The following is a 20,402-nucleotide window of genomic DNA, read 5'->3' as shown; positions in this document are numbered from 1 at the left end:
CAACCTAGCAAGCCGAGATTGTAAGCTAGCCCTGGAAGCGGCTAAAACAGCAGTCCCACTGAGGAGAAATCAGGCTGCCAAGTCTCATCCTATGTAATGGGGTTTTTCAGTACTGGCCCTGGGGACCGACAGCACTGCACAAATGGGAGGTCTGTCTTATTCTACTCACTCCGTGAGCACTCTTTCCTAAAGGGCTGACCATCAGAATCATGTGTGCCGAACAAGGAAGATGCACTGACCCCCTGGAGAAGGAAGGAACATCGCTCTAATACAGAGTCAGCAGAAGAGATGGACCCATAGTGATAGCAAGCTGAGGCCTCCAAAAAGTAGACTGACCTTCGCCCAAACAGGGACTTGAATTAAGCAGACCACGTTCTGCCCTGTTGTGTGTCACATTGCTGCCTGACCTACTTGCAACCTAGCAAGCCGAGATTGTAAGCTAGCCCTGGAAGGGGGTAAAACACCAGTCCCACTGAGGAGAAACACAGGCTGCCATGTCTCATCCTATGTAATGGGGTTTTTCAGCGCTGGGCCTGGGGACCGACAGCACTGCACAATTCGGAGGTCTGTCTTATTCTACTCACTCTGTGAGCCCGCTTTCCTAACGAGCTGACCATCAGAATCAGGTGTGCCAAACAAGGGAGGTGCACTGATACCCTGGAGCAGGAAGGAACACCGCTCCAGTACAGATTCAGAAGAAGAGATGGACCGTAGTGATAGCAAGGTGACTCTGCCAAAAGCAGACAAACCTTCACCCGAACAGGGACTTGAACCCTGGACCCTCAGAATTAAAGTCTGATGCTCTACCGACTGAGCTATCCTGGCTCTTGTGGAGCACTGGCTTCTCACCTTTTATAAAGCAGCAGTTTTACAACAAGCTGCCCAGAAGAGACGCAGGTGTCACGAGGATGAAAGCTAGAAGCAGTTATGGCACAGAGAGCGAAGGACAATAGAAGGCACAATTACCGTCACAGAAAGCTAAAGCAATACTGCAAATCCCTCCCATAGTCGGCAGAGTACGAACCTGCGCGGGGAGACCCCAATGGATTTCAAGTCCATCGCCTTAACCTCTCGGCCACGACTACGCCTAATGTTAAAAAGCAAGCGCCCTTGTCTGGTGGCGCCCTGCACAGGCCAAGCTTCAGAAACAAAATCACGCAGAAAGATGAGGTGGTAAAAAATTTTCAACCTTCCCGTATACTCAACGGCAAAGGGTTGCCGTGACCCGGATTCGAACGGGGGTTGCTGCGGCCACAACGCAGAATACTAATCACTATACGGTCACGGCATGCCACTGGCTCAACCATGACAACCCCTGGATCCCGGATACAAGAAGCAGCAGCGGCGTGTTTGTCCATCGAAGAGGGACTGGACATTTCGCAAATAAGTGCGAGGAGCGTGAAAAATGCATGGATGCTTTGCCTCATGGCCTTCAGCAAACAGCGTAGTCGGCAGGATTCGAACCTGCACGGGGAGACCGCAATGGATTTCTAGTCCATCGCCTTAACCACTCGGCCACGACTACAGGAGTAGATCAGTTTGTGTCCAACACTGCTGCCTGACCTACTTGCAACCAACCCAGCTCAGTCAGCAAGCGGAGATTGCAAGCTAGCCCTGCAAGCGGGTAAAACAGCGGTCCCACTGAGGAGAAATCAGGCTGCCATGTCTCATCCTATGTAATGGGGTTTTTCAGTACTGGCCCTGGGGACCGACAGCACTGCACAATTGGGAAGTCTGTCTTATTCTACTCACTCTGTGAGCACTCTTTCCTAAAGGGCTGACCTTCAGAATCAGGTTTGCCGAACAATTGAGATGCACTGATCCCCGGGAGCAGGAAGGAACATCGCTCTAGTACAGAGTCAGCAGAAGAGATGGACCATAGTGATAGCAAGCTGAGGCCTACAAAAAGAAGACTGACCTTCGCCCAAACAGGGACTTGAATTAAGCAGACCACCTTCTGCCATGTTGTGTGTAACACTGCTGCCTGACCTACTTGCAACCTAGCAAGCGGAGATTGTAAGCTAGCCCTGGAAGCAGCTAAAACAGCAGTCCCACTGAGGAGAAATCAGGCTGCCATGTCTAATCCTATGTAATGGGGTTTTTCAGTACTGGCCCTGGGGACCGACAGCACTGCACAAATGGGAGGTCTTTCTTATTCTACTCACTCCGTGAGCACTCTTTCCTAAAGGGCTGACCATCAGAATCATGTGTGCCGAACAAGGGAGATGCACTGATCCCCGGGAGAAGGAAGGAACACCGCTCCAGTACAGATTCAGAAGAAGAGATGGACCGTAGTGAGGGCAAGGTGACTCCGCCAAAAGCAGACAGACTTTCGCCCGAACAGGGACTTGAACCCTGGACTCTCAGATTAAAAGTCTGATGCTCCACCGACTGAGCTATCCGGGCTCTTATGGAGCACTGGCTTCTCACCTTTTATAAAGCAGCAGTTTTACAACAAGCTGCCTAGAAGAGACGCAGGTGTCACGAGGATGAAAGCTAGAAGCAGTTATGGCACAGAGAGCGAAGGACCATAGAAGGCACAATTACCGTCACAGAAAGCTAAAGCAATACTGCAAATCCCTCCCGTAGTCGGCAGAGTTCGAACCTGCGCGGGGAGACCCCAATGGATTTCAAGTCCATCGCCTTAACCTCTCGGCCAAAAACAAGGCAAAAGGGACTACTACAAGGGGGAAAGAAAGGGAAAAGAGAAGGAGAAAGGTGGGAAAGCAAGAAAAAGAAAAAAGAAATTATCCATCAAACTTCATGAACACTCACAAAGGATTTAAGTAAAGTGTTTGATTGGTTTTTGACTATATTTTTAATAAAAAAATTAATAATAATAATCTGACAAACACACCACACACTCTTGCCAGGACTTGCACCTGGAATCTTCCACCCAAAGGGTGGATGTGTTACTATTACACCACAAGAGTTGTGTATTTCTTTTTTTTTTACAAACACTGCAAATTAAACACTGGAAACAGCAACTAAAAACAAAATGTTCACAGCACAACACACACACAGCACAACATATGCAACTATATAAAAACCTAACTATATACATTACTATATACACCAATGAAAAAAAAAATCAAAGAACTCCCTGTACATTCTGCCTCCACTGTGCAACAGAGAGGCCTGAGGCTGGACAATACCACCGGCCCTTCAGCTGAGTGTGGCCAGTTGTCTTATTTTTTGCCAGCCCACACTGCTTGCAGATATAGTGATATATATCCTTTGCTAGTAGTTTCCGTGGTGGTTCACCTCTAGCCACTCGCTCCTCATCCTCTTGGGCAGCTTTCTGCCTTCTCCATGTGCGCTGCCTGGGCTGAGTAGAGGGACAAGTTTACGATGGCAAGGTATTAGGCTGCTGGAATTGGGGAGGGGGCTGGAATTGGGGAGGCGGCTGGAATTGGGGAGGTGGCTGGAATTGGGAAGGTGGCTGGAATTGGGGAGGGGGCTGGAATTGGGAAGGTGGCTGGAATTGGGGAGGGGGCTGGAATTGGGGAGGGGGATGGAATTGGGTAGAATGAGGCAGTGGTAGACCTGGTTGGTAGCTGGGAAAGGGTGGGTAGGACCCAGGGGGGAATGCAAAGTGTGGTGCTGGTGGGTATATGGGAAATGCAGAGTAAGATCCAGGAGGAGGGGTGGGCATTGGGCACCTGTTGGAGATACGCTTACGAATGAAGGCCTCTCCCTCCTGATTTGCTGTATCCTGAAATACCATGGCCTCATGCCCATGCTGTGCAGGAACAGCTGGAAGTTCGCCCACTTCAGGAAGAGCCTCCTTTGCCAAATATACTTGTTTGGGCAGTGCAGTACCCTGCAGAAGCATGTCTCTGTCTACACGTTTCTGTCTTTTTAGTAGCCTGCAAGAGAAACATTCTTCATCTTAAATTAGCAATTTAAGTGAATAAAAGCCCATTGTCTTTACTTCCTGTAGCATCATTTTTAAAAGCATGTACAAGAAGGTTTTATAAGTACAATCTTGGTATACTACTGTGATTGTGCAAAAGTATCGCATAAAACAAGACTCACCACGAGGAGACAGTAGTGGTGTTTATCGGGACCAGAACTAGGTTAGTCTGTCTTAGAACCTCTCTGCTGTCCTCCATCAGCTGTTTTAAGTGGCTGTATACCACCACAATAGATTGTGGAATTGGCAGAGTTTTTCCTTGTGTGTCCCTGGGCCTGTTCCGTGCTTGCTGAAACTCTTTCAAAAGCCTTAGGCAAACACATTCACAGACCCTGTGGACTTCAGGGTCCTGAGCTGCCTGCCCATGAGTCATGAACAATCTATGGAAAAGAAAGATGATATAATCTGAACTGTATACTGGGTTATAAACTAGTGACGATCCAAATAGTCAAATTACCTCTCTGCTGCCTGCTGTCCTGGAGCAGAGCCACTCTGCTTCCTGGATGCTCTCCAAGGTCCTGTCAAAGCCTTCTTCTTAACCCTCTGGCTATATTTTGATGGTACCTTGTCCATGGCATGCAGAGCCATGTACAGCTGGACTATGTGGGCCTCCTCTTGTGATGACAAGGCAGTGATCGTTCGGTTTAGGCCAACCAAGTAGGCTGCCAGGGCATCAACTGCCTCCCAGCCCAAGACACCTCTGGAATCACACTGTGTACTCTGGAAATTGAGAAAAATGCCAAACACAGTCCAATAAACATATACAGTGTTGTAATAATTATTTTGCATTGTACATGCATATATTTTAACTTTACACATTGGTGACAATAGGCGTTTTGCACTGTACCAGATACATTTTTTTTAAAAGTAAAAAATAGTACAGGATAGCAATATTACCTGGCTTGATGTGCTAGGACTTGCAGTGTCATCCTCCTCTTCCTCAGTGACCTCCTCATCTAGGGATTTGGGTTCAGTGTCACCCACCTGACTTGTCACCTGGGCCTGCACGACAGCTACTGGAGAGTCATCAGCCCTAAGGTCAGCTGCATGGCACACAGTCGTGTCAATTTCACTATCCTCTTCGGGCTCCTCTGGGGGGACTTCAGGCATGTCATTGTGGTGTGCAATCAACTGGTCGCCTCTATTGGACTGGGCCAACAAGTACTCCACTGCAATGCGCTCCCCTGCAATAATTTGTACCACATTGTTAATGGGGAGAGGACACACACACACACAAACAAACAAACACAGGAGAGAGAGAAATACTCCAATGCTCAGCATTTTCCTGTGAGATATCTTACCAGTGGGTTTTCCTGGAGGGGTAAATTCTGGCATCAAAGCCCGACCAAGGACCCGTTGGTTCATGCTGTTTAAATGAGACATTGTGCAGACATCAAATGTCCTTAGGGTTGAGGCCCCCACCACAGATACAGCTTCTTTTGCCCGGCTCATGTTCCACCTCGAGGCCCCCCAACATGTACATTTGTGTGTGCATGGCATTGCATCTCCATCCTAAGAATGAAAATGCACAGATTTAGTCAGCAATTATTTTAAACTGAGGACATACAAATTTAATGACACAGTTATAGAACAGTAACACATAATAATGAGACTGATAGTAAATTCCATGAAAACAAGCCAAATCCAGGTAGCACCCAGGGTTCTGTTGTTGACACAATAGCGATCTTTTCAACATAAAAATCTACAAAACATACTGCAATTTAATATTCAGAATTTACCAGGAATGAAGGCACACTGGTGGCGGTGAAAACTCTCCAGCGAGGATGACCCCCTGCCGCACCTAAGCACGTTTAGGACTTTGCCACCCTTCTGGAGGGTCCCCGTCTTTGTGTACAACTCTACATGTGGAGGGTCCTGGATGCACTCGAGGTGTTTTTGTTGCATCTCCCAGACATGGTGCATGCTGTCAGGGTTAACCAGGCGAAACCCTGTAGTGTCAGTTAGCTCCCACACTGATTCCAGCAGCCCTGAAATCATGGCCCGGATCTCCTCAGCCCTGCGTGTCCGCCGCCTACAGTGCTTCGCGAGTTCACCTGGGCTGATGCTGGCCATGAGCTGAGCCTCAGTGGGAGCCTTTCCACCATGGCTGCACTTCCACTCCCCTCTCTTGGCAGCCTCAAGTTCTTTCACATCCTCCTGATCCCACTCAAAGATACAGGAGGAAAGTTTTGAACAAAAGGTACCATAGAGAGGGTGGTGCTCTGTAGTAAGGCCACAGTTGAATCTTCTCATAAAATGGAAGATATCTAGCCTTACAATAGACTTCCATGGCCGAAAAAGTTTTAACACTGAAGATGCACCTGTGGAGGAGAAAAATAAAAAACATTCATTTGATTTAATTTCAAACATACTTTTCAGTCAATAGAATTTATTAAAATTTTTAATACACTGGCTGTAAAAATAATACTAATTAATTACCATCACCAATAGGGAAAGGGGAACTTTTTTACACCACTTTTAACTTTTATAAAATATATTGCAGTGCACATTTGATAAAGTAGTAATTTGAAAATCTCACCTGACTGACTGCAGCAATCCCGGTCAACATAGATGACCTCAGGCTCTGGCTCGCCAGCATTCTGGTAGCGTTTGACGACGCCCTGGCACATCTCCTCCAGTCCTGCGCCTTCAGCTGTTGTCAGAACACTGTTCAGAACCTGGCCGAGCTCATTGCCAATGTTGGTCATCCATGAAGCCGTGTCCCCAATGCCACCAGCCAGCTTTTTGGTGATATGAAAAACAAAAAGAAGGAAAAATAAAGACATTCTGACAAGCTTAATTATACATTTTCTTTGATTTGTTATGGTACATTATAATATATATATAACACAAATGTATATAACACAACATTTTTCATCATGTTGAAATTCTTTCTGGCTGAAAATAAACCTCATGCTGAAACCTTCATGTATTGTACCTTCTTTGTAGAATCCATCTTCAGGATTCGGCCATAGGTGGAGGTAATCACCCCCTTCATCTCGTCCAAATGGCTGAGGATATCGTTGGAGTGGACAGTCTCAAACCACTGGGCGAGTGGAAGTGGCCTGAAGGGTGCGGGTGCAGAAAAGGCAGGTGCCGTTGCAGATTGGACCAGGGTAACCTTTCTCAAATGATGCTCACAATCAGAGAGGTACTGGATGGTGCGTCATGCCCACTCCTCACTGTGGGCTTCCTCTACTGCTGACTGGAAGTAGGAGGAACTGTTACCACTGGTCTTTGGCCTGAGGAAAGTCACACATTTCCTGTCCAGGGCTAGCTGAGTGGTCAGCACCGCTGGAAACATGGTCCTGTGTGCCACATCCAGTTGTGAAAGGATGTCCTGGCTCCATGGGCATACTGGCAACTTGCATGCACTGCAGCGTGGATAGTCCCCACCCACAAGGTAATAGCGGCTATCCATGTCAATCACCTCCCTGACCTTCGGGTAAATTCCTGAATGGTGCATCTTCCGGCCACACTGTGGGCATTTAAGAGGAATGCCCCACATCGTCATTGGTGCCCACAAGAACATCCTCTGTCGGAAGTACCACCCGGGCTCAGGAGGACATGGCTTGGGCTGCATCGATGGATAAAACCAGTTCACCTGGATCTTCTGCCTCAGCTGCCCTGTGGGCTCATAGAGGCACTTGGCAATCCACACCCAATCTGCTGGCTGGAGGACTCTCTTGAACTGACTGGGAAGAAAGCTCTCCCAGTCAGTAATAGCCTGAGGCAGAGATAGTGTAGGCTGCAGTGAGGGTACTGGATGTGAGGATGGAGTGGGCTGTGGAGATGGAGAGCACCGTGGAGGTGGTGGTCAGGGCTTTGGAGCTGGAGAGTGGTGTGGGAATGGAGTTGGCCCTGGGGATGGAGACACTGGTACTGGCATTGGAGACGGCAAGTGCTGTGGAGGTGGAGGCAGCCATGGAGATGGTGAGGGGCAAGGAGATGGTGTGGGATTTTTTGAAGGGCTGACACGTGGAGCCAATAGAGCCCCATAATGGCTCGACTCAATGTGTTGGAGGAGTCCGACGGGACCCTGGACCCTGACCCCACAGCTGTCACACCTCTCTTCAACGTGGTGGTCAGAGAGGTGCTCGGAGAACTTCTCTGCCTCCACAACCACACTACACAGAGAAAATTTCACCCCATGTACTTCCTGTGATGTCCCGGTCTCCTCTGAGCTGCCGCCTGCCTTTACCTTAGGCCCTGACTCAATCAAGACCTTATCTGTTGACTGGGAGAAAATTAATATTAGGAACAAAAGAAGGTCTTACTATTCATGTTAAATAATTACACCAATTACTCTGCAGAACTGTACTGAGAATATATTCTGAGAATATATCAGGGGTTGGTGCATAAAATAGTGTATTACATGATACAGGGACTTATCATGCCTTTGATATATTATATCATATACCTACCTTATGGAACCCACAAGTGCACACTATGTGCCTGCCAAACAGGTCCACCTTATTCCCCCTTTGCAGGGGACAGGCATCAATCACAGGGCATACCTGTGGCAGATGTCATTCCAATAAGCAGAGGATTTGCCTGTTTTGGTCATATCTGAACAATAATGGGGAACAAATCAATGTGGTTAAATATGTGTTAATATAGCAACAGTAGAAAGGAGTTTATTGGAGTTTTATATTTATATATACACACACACACTCACACACACATATTCAGTATATATATATATATATATATATATATATATATATATATATATATATATATATATATATATATATATATATAAAGACTCACATCAAGTATACAAAAGCAGACATGTTAAGTGGTGAAATATGTGGCAGGTTAATAGTTTTCTGCAGTAAATATGTTCCTACTTGCAAAAAATTGCAAATAGCTTTTGATGTATAATTATAAAAACTGTGTTTGTATATAAAGTAAGAAAGGGGGAAAAAACTAGATATTTAATGAATACCTGGAATAGTAAAAGATTTAAAGGGGTGATAAAACACGATTTCACTTTTCTAACTTTAGCTAGTGTGTAATGTTCCTGTTTGAGCATAAACAATATCTGCAAAGTTACAACGTTCAAAGTTTTAAGCAAAGGGAGATGCTTTTAAAGAAATCCATTTCTAAGGACTACAGCAAACGGCCGGTAGGGACTACACGACATTCCTCCAGGGTTGCTGACGTCACTAAGCCCAAAACCCCTCCTCCGAGAATAATAAATTAGGGGGGGCGGAGTGGGGAGCGAGGCCATTTTATATTGCTGTGGAGATTGAGAAGAGTTGTTGTATGCTGGAGTGTCATTGCCGCGATGCCGACGAAACGCTGTTATTTTCATCCGGATTGCAGGTCCACTTTGTTCAGCCTTCCTAGGGACGGGGAAGTTAGGGATCAATGGTTAAAATTTATTTTTAACTCGGTCCCTCAAAATTATTACCCAAATCTCGCTCTCTGTGCTGCTCATTTTACGGAGGAAAGCTTCCACAATCTTCGCGAGTTCAATGCAGGATTCGCCCAACGGCTTGTCCTGAAAGATGGAGCAGTTCCAACTTTAAAAACAGAAGCTGTTTACGGGCCACAACCTGTAAGTATGACTTATTTTTCGTCGATGTGTTTTACTGTAATAGTTTGTATTGCTTATTGTACATTGTATCAAGGAAGTGAACAAATAACAACGCTGTTTGGCTCAGCAAACCAGTTTGTTAAATGCTCATTCATGCATTCGACAAACCCCTAACGTTAACGTTACAAACTTTTTTTCTTAATCTCAACCGCGAACTTGGAATTAGTGTATATCATTATTTGATTAGAGCGTTTATGTATTGTTTATCTACATGTTTGTTTATCTACAGGCATGCTAAACATGGTTCTGTGTTTGATTTGGCTACTATAGTAAAGCCAATGTTTAGTGTTCGTTTTGGGTTAATAGTTATAGCGACAGATATTTGGCTATAAGCGTTCTAAAAATACAAAAGTAATGATTCTATTCAGTACCGATTTTCACTCTTTAATCAAAAAAAATCCCTTTGAGGACTAATATAATTTGTTAGAACAATTATATGAAATTCTTGCTTATGAAGCTTATTTTTTGTGGTCCAATGATTATTATCCAGTAATTAATTTTTTCCTACTATTTTACATGTCAAATGTATGTTTTAAGCTGTAATTTGATCATTGATTACATATTGTCATTATTTCTTACAGACAACATCTCAGCAGGGTTCGAGTTCCCAAGAGCTCCCCACTACATCTACACTTCATGAAGTTGGATGTCAGTCAGACCCTATAGAGACCGAAACTGTAGCCACAGAGATAAAGCCAAAGATGCGATCAGTGGGCACACAACTTTCAATGGGTACATTGAGCAGTTTCCACTTAAGGAGCAAAGGTATGAAATACAGACATTAAATGTGTTTGTGTTACTTTATCATATGCAGTTCTAGTACATATTGTCTTTTTTTATTATATTTGTTATACCGGCTACTGAAACTTATGTGTATTAGAAAGTGGCTTATGTTTCTCACTGTAAAAAAATTGTAATAGCATGACAGATGGTTATGAGTTATTGTATTTTTTACTTTTTTTTGTACTTGTAGGCATTCAGGCAACATATTATGGTCATGATGTGGGCACCCAAACAACTGAGATGTTTCCTGATGTGCAGCTGTCTTCAACACCAGTAAGGGGCTCAGTCTTCAGGCCCAGTAAGAGACCTCGTCTGGTGTTAGATGAGGAAGAAGAATCAGAATTAAATGTCGAACCCACTGATTCCACATATAACCCAGATTCTGTTGTTACTGAAGAATCCGAATTGGCGTAAGATATAAATACATATTTACACACTTTTTTACCAATACATTTGTGTTTAAAAAAATATATAAAACATGAAAGCAACTTCCTAATATTTATTCTTTTTATATTGCCTTAGGATAGATCCACAGCCCGACCACAGCGATAACAAATACATTGTTTTTGAAAGCTGTCTTCGAGAGCTGTTTGTGTCCTGTCCAATTTGTAAGACAAAGTGTGTTGTCCAGAGCAGACGAAGGGGGACTTTTGTTGCATTCACCCAGCTTTGTGAAAAGTGTAACTACTACAGACAATGGCAGAGCCAGCCCATTGTAGGGAGTACCCCACTTGGAAACCTGCTATTGTCTGCTGCAACGTATTTTACCGGTGGATCTTTTAAACAACTAGAGAAGGTATTACAATTACAATAAAATTCACAAAAAAATACTGTTTCAGTATGTATGTACTGTATGATTTCTATGTTAATAGATTTTCAAGGCCATGAAGCTCCAGATGATGCATTTCGTAACTTTTAGGATTCATGCCAGGAATTTCATTGAGCCTACCATAATACACAAGTGGAACCAAGATCAACTGAATCTTATAAGACAGCTGCAAGAGGGAGGAAATGTTGCTGTGGCTGGAGATATGCGTGCTGACACGCCAGGTACGTTTACAGTATATTAAAAAAAATCACGCCGTTTATTTTATAGTCTTTGAGTTTTCCTAAAATATTATGATACTGATGTTCTCAGTAATGTTCTATATATGATTATGATGTTTAAAATAGGACACTCAGCAAAATTTGGCAGCTACACCATTATGCACATGGAAACCAACAAAATTCTGGATCTTCAACTAGTTCAGGTTAGTAATTAAGCATTTAAAAAAAAATGTTACATTTTCTTTTATCTGTTATTGTTTATACTCTACTCTGTTTATACATTTGAAATGTTGTGTACCCAACAACAGAACAACGAGGTTGGTGGAAGTTATCATATGGAAAAGGAGGGATTGAAGCGTTGTCTCGATAAGCTCGAGTCTAATGGTTTAGCTGTTGACTACATCGTCACCGATCGCCATCCGCAGATTCAGAAGTACCTGAGGGACCGCAATATCACTCAGTTCTATGACGTGTGGCACTTTGAGAAAGGTTATTATCTTTGTATTATTAATCGATTCTTATTCAGTTAATTGTTCAACCTAACATGTACATTTTTATTTTTGTGGTAATTTGATTATCTTGAAATAATGATTGTACAACCAAGCGTTTACTTTGTACAGGTTTATCTAAGAAACTTGACAAACTTTCAAAAATGAAGGACTGTGAGGTGCTGAAAAAATGGTTGCACAGCATCAAAAACCATGTTTACTGGAGTGCGATTTCCTCTGAGTCTGGGCCAGAAAAGGTGGCGAAGTGGAATTCACTGCAGAACCACATCCAAAATGTACATGTTCATGAGAACCACCTCTTCCCCAAGTGTGAACACCCAGACAAAGTTTCCAGGGATCTAAAAAAATGGATCCAACCAGGTATGACTGTATAGAGAGACAAATGACAATAAAATGACAGTAAACTAGTAAAATTTTGAGATTTTCTTCATATTTTATCTGTTTGGTTACAGGATCAATAGCGCTCCATAAAGTGGAAAAGCTATTATACAACAAGAGAGTTCTCAAGGATATAGAAAAGCTCAGCCACAACTTTCAGACGTCATCACTGGAGGCTTTCCACAGTCTGATTTTGCGTTTTGCCCCAAAGAACGTGATTTTCCCTTTCATAGGAATGTTGTGCAGGTAATAATCTTTGACATATTCAGTAATATTTATAAGCATTGTTTCTAACAATTGTTATGGAAATGTTTTTTTTATTCATTATTTTATTAATATTAATGATCTTTCCCTATAATAAATAATGTTCTTTCCTAATAAGTAAGAAAAAGGATAAATAGGTTAGGAGCCTTGCCTGTGGCCCTACAGTATGTTATCTATGATATGAGTAGCAGAGATATAAAGAGCTATAAAGCCTCCCATCTTGGCGAGCACTCACATTCTCTTGACTGACTGTGCGACTGTGAGCCTTTCTTGCAAGAAAGAAACCATTATAATCATGGATTGAACATTTGTCTCTTATTCTGAATTGTTTGTTTATTTGTCACAACACAGTCTACTAATCTTCATATTTTATGGATTGTGCACTGATTACAGGCTGTATCTTGCAGCAATGCACTATAATGAAAATGCTAACCGTGAGCAGGCAACAACAACTGAAGGACAGGCTGTGTATAAGATCGTTTTTCCAAAGTCCAAAAAAGGGGAATGCACAGCAAAGCCAGTGAAAATAGAACCAACATACAGTAAGTTTGTTTTATTAACAATAATATATAAAAAAAAGCTATAATAAAATAAATATAAGCTTACAAAAAATATTTATAAATATTACACAAATGTTAATTATAAAACAAAGGTAGATTATTTATCAGTAATTATGTAACACCATAGAGTGACTCAGTATTCTGTTTTTTACAGACTATGTCGATGACCTTATGAGCCTTCTGTTACATAAAGTCTTTGTGGACCCCAAGCCATATGCAGAAGAGCTGCATGCAATCCCCATTCCACCTCCTCTGTCATCACAGTATGAAAAACCTTCCAAAGAAGAGGTGATTGCCCAGCGTGTGTCATGATTCAGTCGAGGGGTGGCCGGAACCCAACATACTGTCCCGCTGGATCAGGAAACTGTAGACGGATCCGGTTAACAACACATGAGGGGATGACAACCCTCACACTACGTCCTAGGTAGCCCCAGCACCAGCTGACAAAGCTGCGATAGGCCAGATAACGGAAACGCCTATGGCAGGAATAGAAAACCTCAATATTGTGTATAAAACCAGTGGTATATTGGAAACATGTATATGTGATTTGAAAATATGTTTGATAAAAATGTATATTTTGATTTGTTTTTGTCTTTGAATAACTATATAGTAAATATAAATGTGTAAATATATATATTTTGTATCTATTGTCTTTTATTTATGTTCTTTTACACAACATAATTTCATAAAATTTAATAAATACTTACTCCTCTTCATTTCTGCGTCTCACTGGTCCATAGTCGGCTCTGTAAATATTATTGATATTTTGCAAAGTATACGGATTTAAGCAGTTTGGTTCAAAACCTGGATGCTCAACCATACATTTAGGAGGGTCTGGAACCTCCATCATTCGTTTTACAACCTAAACGGTAATGTAAGACAATGAGAACATACTGTACAATTAACCTATGTTCATCTTTTAAATATGAAAAAATAATTATACAGAATTAACACGTTATGCATAATTTTGGTAATAGCTTATTACACTACCTTCTGTATTTCTTTGCAGCAGATGTTTTCCTCTTCAATTGGCATTTTTTCACAGTTATTACATGTACACCTAATAAAATATATATATATTTTTTTAAATAAAAAAGGTTCTTGAATACACTTTTGTTAATAGACAAACACTTATTATTGTTATAAATTAAACATCAACTATTATAATTAGTACAATTAAATTACAGCGTATCTAAAAAAGTATTAGATATCAACAACAAAAAACATACCATTCTGAAACGTCATTTAAACGCCGTTCTTGAACAGGTTCTGCTCGTTCATCTTCATTAAAATTTTCTGGGTCCGATTCGGGCTCAAATTGGTATGGTTTTATTGACGCCATTGTTTCTAATACCACCAAAGCACAGACGACTGGTAAATGTAAGGGGCGTGACGTTACCGAAAAACGTGCTCTAGGCGGTTAGCGAATCACAACACACTGGGCCAGCTAACCAATCTGAGCCCATTGCTATTTTTGTGGGACTGGCTTCATAGAACCCGGAAACCATCAGACCGTTTTACAAGGAGGGACAGAGCAGTGTAGAGTAAAGGTAAAATATATGAAAAATAATAACGTTAAGTTAGCTTGCCTTGCTACGCAAGCGTAGAACGATCAGAATAATCTTTATTCCAAATCATGAATTAATGTTTGAACAAATAGGTTAACACTGATGTCACGGATTTGTATTGTGATAACGCTTACCTTGAATCTCCGCATAGCAGATGTCCAGTGAGTTACAAACAGCTGGAATATCACGAAACTCATTCAGCCAATCAGCGGCGAGATTGGCATGTCAACTTGCTGATTGGCTCTTTCCTCTCGGTAGGAATTGATTGGCTCCTTTGCCTAATCTGTTCGAAAGTTTCGGATTTGCGTTAGGACCTGTTCGGATTAATTTAGGATGTGTTCGGACTTTCGTGATGACTTTGTTAGGAAGTGTTGCGACCTTGTTCGGAAGTATTCAAATGTTGTTAGGAAGTGTTAGGAAGTGTTCAGCCGTCCGATCGCTGGAAGGTACGGCCACGACTACGCCTAATGTTAGAAAGCAAGCCCCCTTGTCTGGTGGCGCCCTGCACAGGCCAAGCTTCAGAAACAAAATCAGGCAGAAAGATGAGGTGGTAAAAAATTCTCAACCTTCCCGTATACTCAACGGCAAAGGGTTGCCGTGACCCAGATTCAAACCGGGGTTGCTGCGGCCACAACGCAGAGTACTAACCACTATATGATCACGGCGTGCCACTGGCTCACCTAAAGACAATCCCTGGAGCCCGGATACAAGAAGCAGCAGCGGCGTGTTTTTCCATCGAAGAGGGACTGGACATTTCGCAAATAAGTGCGAGGACCGTGAAAAATGCATGGATGATTTGCCTCATGGCCTTCAGCAAACAGCGTAGTCGGCAGGATTCGAACCTGCGCGGGGAGACCCCAATGGATTTCTAGTCCATCGCCTTAACCACTCAGCCACGACTACGGGAGTAGACCAATTTCTGCTTAGTTTGTGTCCAACACTGCTGCCTGACCTGCTTGCAACCAACCCAGCTCAGTCAGCAAGCGGAGATTGCAAGCTAGCCCTGCAAGCGGGTCCCACTGAGGAGAAATCAGGCTGCCATGTCTCATCCTATGTAATGGGGTTTTTCAGTACTGGCCCTGGGGACCGACAGCACTGCACAATTGGGAAGTCTGTCTTATTCTACTCACTCCGTGAGCACTCTTTCCTAAAGGGCTGACCATCAGAATCATGTGTGCCGAACAAGGGAGATGCACTGATCCCCGGGAGAAGGAAGGAACATCGCTCTAATACAGAGTCAGCAGAAGAGATGGACCCGTAGTGATAGCAAGCTGAGCCCTCCAAAAAGTAGACTGACCTTCGCCCAAACAGGGACTTGAATTAAGCAGACTACCTTCTGCCCTGTTGTGTGTCACATTGCTGCCTGACCTACTTGCAACCTAGCAAGCCGAGATTGTAAGCTAGCACTGGAAGCGGGTAAAACAGCAGTCCCACTGAGGAGAAATCAGGCTGCCATGTCTCATCCTATGTAATGGGGTTTTTCAGTGCTGGGCCTGGGGACCGACAGCACTGCACAATTCGGAGGTCTGTCTTATTCTACTCACTCTGTGAGCCCGCTTTCCTAACGAGCTGTCCATCAGAATCAGGTGTGCCAAACAAGGGAGGTGCACTGATACCCTGGAGCAGGAAGGAACACCGCTCCAGTACAGATTCAGAAGAAGAGATGGACCGTAGTGATAGCAAAGTGACTCCGCCAAAAGCAGACAGACCTTTGCACGAACAGGGACTTGAAACCTGGACCCTCAGATTAAAAGCCTGATGCTCTACCGACTGAGCTATCCGGGCTCTTGTGGAGCACTGGCTTCTCACCTTTTATAAAGCAGCAGTTTTACAACAAGCTGCCTAGAAGAGATGCAGGTGTCACGAGGATGAAAGCTAAAAGCAGTTATGGCACAGAGAGCGAAGGACCATAGAAGGCACAATTACGTCACAGAAAGCTAAAGCAATACTGCAAAGCCCTCCCGTAGTCGGTAGGGTTCGAACCTGCGCGGGGAGACCCCAATGGATTTCAAGTCCATCGCCTTAACCTCTTGGCCACGACTACGCCTAATGTTAGAAAGCAAGCCCCCTTGTCTGGTGGCGCCCTGCACAGGCCAAGCTTCAGAAACAAAATCACGCAGAAAGATGAGGTGGTAAAATTTTTTCAACCTTCCCGTATACTCAACAGCAAAGGATTGCCGTGACCCGGATACGAGCCGGGGTTGCTGCGGCCACAACGCAGAGTACTAAACACTATACAATCAAGGCGTGCCACTGGCTCACCCAAGACAACCCCTGGAGCCCGGATACAAGAAGCAGCAGCGGCGTGTTTGTCCATCGAAGAGGGACTGGACATTTCGCAAATAAATGTGAGGACCGTGAAAAATGCATGGATGCTTTGCCTCATGGCCTTCAGCGTAGTCGGCAGGATTCGAACCTGCGCGGGGAGAGCCCAATGGATTTCTAGTCCATCGCCTTAAACACTCGGCCACGACTACTGGAGTAGACCAACTTCTGCTCAGTTTGTGTCCAACACTGCTGCCTGACCTGCTTGCAACCAACCCAGCTCAGTCAGCAAGCGGAGATTGCAAGCTAGCCCTGCAAGTGGGTAAAACAGCGGTCCCACTGAGGAGAAATCAGGCTGCCATGTCTCATCCTATGTAATGGGGTTTTTCAGTACTGGCCCTGGGGACCGACAGCACTGCACAATTGGGAAGTCTGTCTTATTCTGCTCACTCTGTGAGCACTCTTTCCTAAAGGGCTGACCATCAGAATCAGGTTTACCGAACAAGGGAGATGCACTGATCCCCGGGAGCAGGAAGGAACATCGCTCTAGTACAGAGTCAGCAGAAGAGATGGACCCGTAGTGATAGCAAGCTGAGCCCTCCAAAAAGTAGACTGACCTTCGCCCAAACAGGGACTTGAATTAAGCAGACTACCTTCTGCCCTGTTGTGTCACATTGCTGCCTGACCTACTTGCAACCTAGCAAGCGGAGATTGCAAGCTAGCCCTGTAAGCGGGTAAAACAGCAGTCCCACTGAGGAGAAATCAGGCTGCCATGTCTCATCCTATGTAATGGGGTTTTTCAGTGATGGGAGTGGGGACCGACAGCACTGCACAATTCGGAGGTCTGTCTTATTCTACTCACTCTGTGAGCCCGAATTTCCTAACGAGCTGACCATCAGAATCAGGTGTGCCAAACAAGGGAGGTGCACTGATACCCTGGAGCAGGAAGGAACACCGCTCTAATACAGAGTCAGCAGAAGAGATGGACCCATAGTGATAGCAAGCTGAGGCCTCCAAAAAGTAGACTGACCTTCGCCCAAACAGGGACTTGAATTAAGCAGACCACGTTCTGCCCTGTTGTGTGTCACATTGCTGCCTGACCTACTTGCAACCTAGCAAGCCGAGATTGTAAGCTAGCCCTTGAAGTGGCTAAAAGAGCAGTCCCACTGAGGAGAAATCAGGCTGCCATGTCTCATCCTATGTAATGGGGTTTTTCAGTACTGGCCCTGGGGACCGACAGCACTGCACAAATGGGAGGTCTGTCTTATTCTACTCACTCCGTGAGCACTCTTTCCTAAAGGGCTGACCATCAGAATCATGTGTGCCGAACAAGGAAGATGCACTGACCCCCTGGAGAAGGAAGGAACATCGCTCTAAGAGAAATCAGGCTGCCATGTCTCATCCTATGTAATGACGTTTTTCAGTGCTGGGCCTGGGGACCGACAGCACTGCACAATTCGGAGGTCTGTCTTATTCAACTCACTCTGTGAGCGCGCTTTCCTAACGAGCTGACCATCAGAATCAGGTGTGCCAAACAAGGGAGGTGCACTGATACCCTGGAGCAGGAAGGAACACCGCTCCGGTACAGATTCAGAAGAAGAGATGGACCGTAGTGATAGCAAGGTGACTCCGCCGAAAGCAGACAGACCTTCACCCAAACAGGGACTTGAACCCTGGACCCTCAGATTAAAAGTCTGATGCTCTACCGACTGAGCTATCCGGGCTCTTGTGGAGAACTGGCTTCTCACCTTTTATAAAGCAGCAGTTTTACAACAAGCTGCCCAGAAGAGATGCAGGTGTCACGAGGATGAAAGCTAGAAGCAGTTATGGCACAGAGAGCAAAGGACAATAGAAGGCACAATTACCTTCACAGAAAGCTAAAGCAATACTGCAAATCCCTCCCCTAGTCGGCAGAGTTCAAACCTGCACGGGGAGACCCCAATGTATTTCAAGTCCATCGCCTTAACCTCTCGGCCACGACTACGGCTAATGTTAGAAAGCAAGCGCCCTTGTCTGGTGGCGCCCTGCACAGGCCAGGCTTCAGAAACAAAATCACGCAGAAAGATGAGATGGTAAAAAATGTTCAACCTTCCCGTATACTCAACGGCAAAGGGTTGCCGTGACCCGGATTCGAACCGGGGTTGCTGCGGCAACAACGCAGAGTACTAACCACTATACTATCACTGCGTGCCACTGGCTCACCCAAGACAACCCCTGGAGCCCGGATACAAGAAGGAGCAGCGGCGTGTTTGTCCATCGAAGAGGGACTGGACATTTCGCAAATAAGTGCGAGGACCGTGAAAAATGCATGGATGCTTTGCCTCATGGCCTTCAGCAAACAGCGTAGTCGGCAGGATTCGAACCTGCGCGGGGAGACCCCAATGGATTTCTAGTCCATCGCCTTAACCACTCGGCCACGACTACGGGAGTGGACCCATTTCTGCTCAGTTTGTGTCCAACACTGCTGCCTGACCTACTTGCAACCAACCCAGCTCAGTCAGCAAGCGGAGATTGCAAGCTAGCCCTGCAAGCGGGTAAAACAGCGGTCCCACTGAGGAGAAATAATGCTGCCATGTCTCATCCTATGTAATGGGGTTTTTCAGTACTGGCCCTGGGGACCGACAGCACTGCACAATTGGGAAGTCTGTCTTATTCTACTCACTCTGTGAGCACTCTTTCCTAAAGGGCTGACCATCAGAATCAGGTTTGCCGAACAAGGGAGATGCACTGATCCCTGGGAGCAGGAAGGAACATCGCTCTAGTACAGAGTCAGCAGAAGAGATGGACCGTAGTGATAGCAAGCTGAGGCCTACAAAAAGAAGACTGACCTTCGCCCAAACAGGGACTTGAATTAAGCAGATCACCTTCTGCCATGTTGTGTGTAACACTGCTGCCTGACCTACTTGCAACCTAGCAAGCCGAGATTGTAAGCTAGCCCTGGAAGCGGGTAAAACAGCAGTCCCACTGAGGAGAAATCAGGCTGCCATGTATCATCCTATGTAATGGGGTTTTTCAGTGCTGGGCCTGGGGACCGACAGCACTGCACAATTCGGAGGTCTGTCTTATTCTACTCACTCTGTGAGCCCGCTTTCCGAAGGACCATAGAAGGCAAAATTACCGTCACAGAAAGCTAAAGCAATACTGCAAATCCCTCCCGTAGTCGGCAGAGTTCGAACCTGCGCGGGGAGACCCCAATGGATTTCAAGACTACGCCTAATGTTAGAAAGCAAGCGCCCTTGTCTGGTGGCGCCCTGCACAGGCCAAGCTTCAGAAACAAAATCACGCAGAAAGATGAGGTGGTAAAAAATTTTCAACCTTCCCGTATACTCAACGGCAAAGGGTTGCCGTGACCCGGAGTCGAACCAGGGTTGCTGCGGCCACAACACAGAGTACTACCCACTATACAATCACGGCGTGCCACTGGCTCACCCAAGACAACTCCTGGAGCCCGGATACAAGAAGCAGCAGCGGCGTGTTTGTCCATCGAAGAGGGACTGGACATTTCGC

The 20,402-nt window shown here is 45.0% G+C and overlaps 2 protein-coding genes and 7 non-coding genes across 12 annotated transcripts; 1 reads left to right on the top strand and 8 right to left on the bottom strand.

Moving 5' to 3' along the window:
- Window positions 1-1,443: 1,443 nt before the first annotated feature.
- Window positions 1,444-1,525, bottom strand: trnas-aga (transfer RNA serine (anticodon AGA)). Its single transcript has one exon. It is a non-coding gene; the product is annotated as a tRNA-Ser (tRNA).
- A 7,620-nt stretch (window positions 1,526-9,145) lies between these two features.
- On the top strand, window positions 9,146-13,331 carry LOC132092789 (uncharacterized). 4 transcript variants are annotated; one of them, XM_059499186.1, is made up of 10 exons: window positions 9,146-9,482; window positions 10,103-10,253; window positions 10,495-10,714; window positions 10,827-11,100; window positions 11,177-11,354; window positions 11,478-11,554; window positions 11,660-11,840; window positions 11,972-12,484; window positions 12,896-13,044; window positions 13,217-13,331. In XM_059499186.1, exons 1-8 carry the CDS (start codon window positions 9,210-9,212, stop codon window positions 12,232-12,234), a joined length of 1,617 nt encoding a protein of 538 aa, XP_059355169.1. In that variant the 5' UTR covers window positions 9,146-9,209; the 3' UTR covers window positions 12,235-12,484; window positions 12,896-13,044; window positions 13,217-13,331. The 4 variants fall into 4 exon arrangements, with proteins under 4 accessions (XP_059355169.1, XP_059355168.1, XP_059355167.1 ...); XM_059499185.1 differs by having other exon boundaries at window positions 10,103-10,286; window positions 13,003-13,044; XM_059499184.1 differs by having other exon boundaries at window positions 10,103-10,286; window positions 12,910-13,044.
- A 44-nt stretch (window positions 13,332-13,375) lies between these two features.
- On the bottom strand, window positions 13,376-14,394 carry LOC132092790 (P2X purinoceptor 7-like). The gene is made up of 3 exons (XM_059499187.1): window positions 14,053-14,394; window positions 13,770-13,924; window positions 13,376-13,538 (listed from the first exon to the last, which is right to left on the bottom strand). The coding sequence occupies exons 1-3, from the start codon at window positions 14,095-14,097 to the stop codon at window positions 13,376-13,378; spliced, it is 363 nt and encodes a 120-aa protein (XP_059355170.1). The 5' UTR covers window positions 14,098-14,394.
- A 1,057-nt stretch (window positions 14,395-15,451) lies between these two features.
- On the bottom strand, window positions 15,452-15,533 carry trnas-aga (transfer RNA serine (anticodon AGA)). Its single transcript has one exon. It is a non-coding gene; the product is annotated as a tRNA-Ser (tRNA).
- Window positions 15,534-16,592: 1,059 nt separating this feature from the next.
- On the bottom strand, window positions 16,593-16,674 carry trnas-uga (transfer RNA serine (anticodon UGA)). The gene has a single exon. It is a non-coding gene; the product is annotated as a tRNA-Ser (tRNA).
- A 351-nt stretch (window positions 16,675-17,025) lies between these two features.
- On the bottom strand, window positions 17,026-17,107 carry trnas-aga (transfer RNA serine (anticodon AGA)). Its single transcript has one exon. It is a non-coding gene; the product is annotated as a tRNA-Ser (tRNA).
- A 1,439-nt stretch (window positions 17,108-18,546) lies between these two features.
- Window positions 18,547-18,619, bottom strand: trnak-uuu (transfer RNA lysine (anticodon UUU)). The gene has a single exon. It is a non-coding gene; the product is annotated as a tRNA-Lys (tRNA).
- A 391-nt stretch (window positions 18,620-19,010) lies between these two features.
- Window positions 19,011-19,082, bottom strand: trnan-guu (transfer RNA asparagine (anticodon GUU)). The gene has a single exon. It is a non-coding gene; the product is annotated as a tRNA-Asn (tRNA).
- Window positions 19,083-19,237: 155 nt separating this feature from the next.
- On the bottom strand, window positions 19,238-19,319 carry trnas-aga (transfer RNA serine (anticodon AGA)). Its single transcript has one exon. It is a non-coding gene; the product is annotated as a tRNA-Ser (tRNA).
- Window positions 19,320-20,402: the final 1,083 nt, after the last annotated feature.

The sequence above is a fragment of the Carassius carassius genome, chromosome 18, assembly GCF_963082965.1.
Source record: "Carassius carassius chromosome 18, fCarCar2.1, whole genome shotgun sequence".
In the NCBI taxonomy this organism is placed as follows: Eukaryota; Metazoa; Chordata; class Actinopteri; order Cypriniformes; family Cyprinidae; genus Carassius; species Carassius carassius.
Note: the sequence above shows the minus strand (reverse complement) of the source record. Positions and strands in the feature narration are given on the sequence as shown.